This window comes from Crocodylus porosus, unplaced genomic scaffold (assembly GCF_001723895.1).
Source record: "Crocodylus porosus isolate Cpor-Errol unplaced genomic scaffold, CroPor_comp1, whole genome shotgun sequence".
Lineage (NCBI taxonomy): Eukaryota > Metazoa > Chordata > Crocodylia > Crocodylidae > Crocodylus > Crocodylus porosus.
This window is the reverse complement of record NW_017728906.1, coordinates 40,874,591-40,881,427: the sequence shown is the minus strand read 5'-3', so window position 1 is coordinate 40,881,427 and position 6,837 is coordinate 40,874,591. Positions and strand designations below refer to the sequence as shown.

General features: G+C 41.1%; 1 protein-coding gene across 1 annotated transcript in view; it reads left to right on the top strand.

The window, feature by feature from the left end:
• The window catches only part of DSCAM (DS cell adhesion molecule), a 620,508-nt gene that overhangs the window by 362,817 nt on the left and 250,854 nt on the right, over positions 1 to 6,837 (top strand). The window contains exon 9 of the mRNA XM_019557111.1: positions 2,428 to 2,706. Within this exon, the coding sequence (XP_019412656.1) occupies positions 2,428 to 2,706 (279 nt within the window). The remainder of the gene's footprint in view (positions 1 to 2,427; positions 2,707 to 6,837) is intronic.

Genomic DNA, 6,837 nt, shown 5'->3' with positions numbered 1-6,837 from the left:
GGTCGTTTGACCCCAGTACTCTTTCCTGCCATGGCAGGGGGTCAGACTAGATGATCTGCTCAGGTCCCTTCCGACCCTAGAAACTATGAAACTAAGTGCTTAGAAAAGGATTCCTTGAGGACCTGCTCCATGATTTTTCTGGGGACTGAGGTGAGGCCAACTCGTCTGTAGTTCCCTGGATCTTCCTTCTTCCCTTTTTAAAAAAGAGGCACTATATTTGCCCTTTTCAAATTGTCTGGGACTTCCTCAATCACTATGAGTTTTCGAAGATAATGTCCAGTGGCTCGGCAATGACATCAGCCAATTCCCTCAGCACCCTCAAATGCACTGCATCTTGCCCCATGGACTTGCACACATCCATCTTTTCTAAATAGTTCCTAACCTGTTCTTACACCATGGAGGGCTGTTTACCTTCTCCCGAAACTGTGTTGCTGGTGCAGTAGTCTGGGAGCTGACTTTGCCTGTGAAGCCCAAGGTAAAAACAATATTGAGTACTTAAGCCTTTTACTCATCATATGTCACTAGGTTACCTCCCCCATTTGGTAAGGGACCCACAGTTTCCCTGACCTTCCTTTTTTTTGGTAACATAATTTTAGAAACTCTTCTTGTTACCCTTCACATGGTAACCCTCTTGCTAGCTGCAACTCTAATTGTGCTTTGGCTTTCCTGATTTCATCCCTGTATTCCCAAACAATACTATTATATTCTTCCCAGTCATCTGTCAAAGCTTCCACTTCTTGTGAGTTACCTTTTTTGTTTTCAAGGTCACTGAAGAGTCCTCTGTTAAACCAAGGTGGGTATCTACTATATTTGCTATTCTTCCTACACGTTGGATTAAAATGTTTCTGGGGATGTCAGTGAAGCCACATTCTTGCATCTTCTAAAGATTTCCTGATCCATATAACCATTTCTGATTCCTACCAACACCTAGATGTCTAAATTTCTGATGGAAAGAAGCAAAGAAACATGTTAAATAAGTCTACTATATCTTGTCTCTCCCATATCAAATGTATGTACAACTGTATGGTAGTTTCCAGTGGGTCTCACTCAGTATGTCTTGATGCTGTTCCATTCTACCTAAAATACTTAAATATTAATTAGAACCCAACCTATATCAGTTCCTGGCTGTCTTTCTTTCTCTGGCTCTGTGAATGTATATTTTAATGAAAGTGTTAACAGCATCAACAGGAGAGACTGAGACCAAATGACTCCGGAAAATACTTTAGTGATCTGGGCCCTCTCCAGAGAGATGTTGATTCAGATTTCCTCAGGAGCAAGAAGGAACTTGAATCTCAGTCTCCCACATCTTGTGTGTGGGTTTCCTAGGTAGTCTTGGGTAAAAGCAGGTTACCAGTACAGCAGCTTCCTTAGTTTTATTTACCTAACCATTTTTTTAATACAGGTACCTGATGAAAAGTTTCTTTCAGATGGGATTTTATTTTTATTAAAGAAAGGATGAATTTGAGGCTGGAAGGTTGTTCCAATCATGGGGTTTTTAGAGCTTTTTGTTTTGTTTTTTGTTTTTGCACAGCCATTTAAATGAAAAACATATTACTCACACAGGCCTTCAGGGAGCTGAAATTGATGCTGGCCTTCCCTACAGATGTCAATTTTTACCCCAAAGTGCTGATTCTGCAAATATGTATCTTAGGGCCCTTATGCTTTGGATTAGACCCATTGAACATAGTGGGACTAGTGGCATTCTGGGCAGAACTATTTGCAAATCAGCGTACAAGAAACTGAAAATGATCGGAATCCTCTGTGAGAATATCCCTATAAAGGTTTTCATGTATTAGCATATACATTTCAAGAAGAAACCTGTACATTATAGATTTCTTAATAATTTTTAAAAAAACAGGCAAACGTATTTTTTTAAGGAAAGATTAAGAACCATGACAAAGAAACCCTGATAATAATGATAAAGAATTAAACTGCGCTGAACTGTGTAACGCAAAGACAGTCAGAGTGGTCAGGACACTAGATTTCTATCAACTTCATTGTGAGACCTTCAGCAAGTTACTAGAACCTGTTTCTTCAATGTGATAACCACTTCCTAGACTGTCAAGGAAGAATTCTTTAGGTAACAACATGCCGAATGAGGATGTAGGAGCTGATTTTTTTTAGGTGCTTCTTTTGATTTTCACTGGGACTGTGGGTGTTGAGCATCTCCAAAATTCAGGTGTTTAAGCAAGATTGTAGCTTCTGTTTATTAAACTGTTAGCCAGAGAAAACAGGACCTATCACAGAAAAATGCTGTGAAGTTTAATTCATGTTGGTGAAGAATATAAAGACCTTTATCTGAAAGGTGCTACATAGCTACAATTTCTTTAACATACACAGCACATTATTACCAAATATCTGGTTCATGATAGTTTTCACTAATTCTGCTGTATATTTGCAATAATTATTTTTCTTTTTTCTTTTCAGTTCCACCTTTCATCCAGCCTTTTGAATCTCCAAGATTCTCCATTGGGCAGCGAGTCTTCATTCCATGTGTTGTAGTCTCGGGGGATTTGCCAATCACAATAACCTGGCAGAAGGATGGCAGGCCAATCCCAGACAGTCTTGGAGTTACCATTGACAACATTGACTTCACCAGTTCCTTAAGGATTTCTAATCTTTCACTGCTGCATAATGGGAATTACACCTGTATAGCAAGAAACGACGCAGCAGCTGTGGAGCACCAAAGCCAATTAATTGTGAGAGGTAAGCAGATGTAATTAGTCTGAAGGGCACCAATTAAACAGAATTCATCAGTATTTCCAAATGACATCTGTTTGATGAGAGGTATAAACTAGTGAAAAATATGGTAATCCCTCTTCTCATCAAAGAAAACAGAGAACAAGAGAGCACTGAAACAAATATGACTCTTTCTTTCTGAATGTCATGAGCCTTGAACCTAATCAACTTCCAAGGAATGCATTAGGGAACAAATGGGAGCTACAGGTTTTAATTTATGGAAAATATTTTGTAACACTGACTCATCCTTTGGGATCAAAGCATTTGAATCAATATTGGATTAATCTAGTCTGCTTCTCCCTCTTCTAAATAACAAAATATGACAGTAAATAAGAGCATATCAAGATTTCTTGTTACTGTCTTTTGCAGGGGAGAGACTTATTCTTCTTTCCATTGGTTTTTCTAAATATTTTTGTTTTATTCAGATATTATGGTTTATGTCGTCTTATATACACTTAGCTCTCATACTTATACTTCATAACATTTTGCCTTGAAATGGATTAAGAATACAGACTCCTAAAAACAAGAGAGAGAGAAGAAAGACCTTTCAGTTGATATGCACTGGAAAACTTTTTTTTTCCTTGTGAAAAATTTAATGAAAACAAACTCTTTCATTTTTTAAATGTTTTCTATAAAGATTTTTCCATTTTCTTTAGGGAAAAAAAAATAATGGGTGTTCTTCCCCCCTATTTCAGCTCTCAAAAGCCATTTTAAAAAATTTTTCTCAAGCAAAAACATAGCAATATGAGAGTATAAACAGGAAAGGAAATCCAGGTAATTGAGTTGAGGCTTCTTCTATTAAAAGCAACCCTATCATGTAAATCTGTACATAAATTAATCAAGCTCCATTTTCAGTCCACTAATGGATCTTGCACTCCTCTACTCACAAGTTTGGTTTAACTGAAGAATGTTGCTTGAAAGAACATTTTTTTTCATGTTTGTACTATTTAGGCTTTAGAGGGGTTTTTTAATGAAAAACCTGTAAAATATTTCTATTTGACAAAAAGACTTTTCTTAAAAGAAAATTGTAACAAAAGAATTTTGAGCAATTACTCCTGTTAATTCATATTCAGGCTATTACCTAAGGATCTGTGTAGGGTTATTCCTGATGCTACAGTCTCAGGGACATTGTCTGTTTATACTGTTGTTACAATTTTGGTCCTATATAATTCCAATATTTCTGTCCTGTTCAAGAAGATGATAACGTTAGCAGAGGGACAGGGGTTAAATATGCAAGACATTCAGGGATGTTAGGGGTAAGTTAGATCAAGTTAAAATGGCCAGCTGATCTAATTTAGTTCACCCAGGTGTGAACTTTGCACTTATTGCCCCAGTTCCAGTGATTGGGAATCAGTCTAAACCCATAACTGTACAGAAGTTCCACGCATACAGACTAGTCTAAAATGCCAGAACCCAGTCTAAGATAGACCTGGATCAATATAGTATCAGACATACTCAGTCTAGGTTAGGCTGGTGCATGGAACTTCTGTATAGTTACCTGCATAGTACCAAGGCTGGGAAAGCCCAGCTGCTCACCCAGGCCCTGGAGCTTCATTTTCCCTACCAGCCCCACCCCAGCACTGATCTATTTTTTAGGCCCTTGCCCCTCTTCCCCCTCTCCACAGACCAGTCAGCCTCCTCAATTCTCCATCTTGCAAGCTGCTCCTGGCACCATCAAATTTATCAATGTTTGCCACTGCTAGAGCCAAGGAAGTAAGTATTGGTGGAGGGAAGGCTGGGAGGGATGGTGTTGTAGGTTCACTGGGGGTGGGGTCAGGGGATGAAGAATAGCCCCTGCAGACCTCAGGAGTCCCCCTGATCCTTGTCAGATCCTCCTAGACCCCAGTAATCCCCTACAGATCCCACTTGCCTCTGCTCCCCTGATGAACCTCTGATCTACCCAAAGCCTGCTTGCCCCCACAATCCTCTCAGCCCCTCCCCACTAGCGCCCCCCATCTTGACTTACTTTAAATGAGGTAGCCATTTTCAACATGGTCTAATGTCCTCCTAACCTTCCCAAATATTTTCGCTCAGCGTTAAAGAGCATACCTATAACTCATTTGGGATTCAGGCATGTGCAAACTGGATGCTCTCTGGTTAGAGTAACAGCAGGCTATATAGCTTTCTTATTTCCATTTTGCAATGGAAAGACTACATTGTGTTTGTAATATATATAGGTGTGGGCTTTGAGGTTTATTGCCTAGTGTATAGTTGTTAAATAAACTTTATTTTCTTACTTGCCGTTGCCTTCCTTTTTTCCATTTTTTTCTTCTCCAAACCTTATAGTTTTATGTTAAATTTCTCCAAGTTATCCAATAATTCTTGAATTATCTGTTTTATTCATCTTTGCACATTTAACAGCCCTTTCCTGTTTTCCTTTGTTGTTTTCCAATCCTATCATCCCCAAATCACATTTTTAGTTGCCAACGTCAGATTTCCCAGCCCTCTTCTTTTTCATAGATTTGGTAGACATTAGGGCTGGAAGGGACCTTGGAAGACCATTAAGCCCAGCCCCCCACCCAAAGGGCAGGAAGTCAGCTGGGGTCATAGGATCCCAGCAAGATAAGCATCCAATTTGATCTTGAAGGTGTTCAATGTAGGTGCTTGAACCACTTCCGCTGGCAGACTGTTCCAGACCTTGGGGGCTTCAACAGTAAATAAATTCTTCTTTATGTCCAGCCTGAAATGGTCGTGTAGTAGTTTATAACTGTTTGACCTCATCATCCCTTGGGGTGCTCAGGTGAACAAATGTTCCCCCAGATACTGGTGGTCATCTCTAATAAACTTATAGGTGGCCATCAGGTCACCCCTGAGCCTGTGCTTTTCCAGGCTAAAGAGTACAAAGAGAGAATGACATCCTGGGATTTGCTTGAGAAGCATCTATGGATGCAAGCCAGTATTTTGGTCACTTTACTAGCCACAGCATCGGATTGAAGGCTCATGTTCATCTTGTGGTCAATCATGACCCCCAAGTCTCTTTCTCCTGTAGTGCTAGACAGTGTAGCACTGCCAAGCCTATAAGGAAGCTGCAGGTTTTTCCTCCTAAGGTGGAGAACCTTGCATTTTTTGGTGTTAAACACCATCAGGTTCTCGTCCGCCCATTTCCTGAGCCTGTCAAGGTCAGCCTGGATTGCCCTCCTGTCTTCAACTGTGGATGCTTTGCACCAAAGTTTGGTGTCATTCATGAACTTTGCCAGTCTGCTTCTGACTCCAATGTCCACATCATTACTGAAGATTTTAAAGAATATGGGTCCAAGGACAGAACCTTGGGGGACCCCACTCGTCACAGGGCACCATGACAATTGACTTCCATCAGTTACCACCCTCTGGGTCTGACCATGGAGCCAATTTCCCAGCCAGCGGATTGTGGTGGACCCAAGGCCACAATTGACCAGTTTTGCCAAGAGGTGATCATGGATATGAGAGGATACCAGATTGAAGGCTTGTTTGAAGTCAAGATATATGACATCAAACTCTTCTCCCTTGTCCAGGTGATAGGTCACCTGGTCATAAAAGGAAATGAGATTGATCAAGCAAGACCTACCCGCAACAGACCTGTGCTGGCTATCCCTCAGGATGTTGGCGTTGACTGGTCCATTAAGGATGGCCTCTTTAATAAACTTTTCTAAAATCTTCACTGGGATAGAAGTCAGGCTTATGGGCCTATAGTTTGCCAGATCCACTTTCCTCCCTTTCTTGAAGATAGGCACCACATTGGCCTTCTTCCAATCTTTGGGCACTACACCAAAGTGTCAGGAGTTTTCCAAGATCTGTGGCAGAGGCTGGGCTATGATGCTAGCCAGCTCCTTGTGTACCCTGGGGTGTAGATTGTCAGGGCCGGCTGACTTGAAGGTGTCCAGCCTCTTAAGGTGTTCCTTCACAAGGTCAGCATTGATGGAGGGCAGGGGATCTCTCTCACCTGGACCTCCCTGTCCTGTAGTGGACATATATGTCCCATGGGACTGATGAAAGACCAATGCAAAGTACCCATTTAATAGGTTGGCTTTTTCCTGGGTGTCAGTTGTCAGTTGCCCCATCTGGTTTAGCAGGGGTCCAACGTTGCCCTTGCTTTTCCTCCAGCTCCCCACATATCTGAAA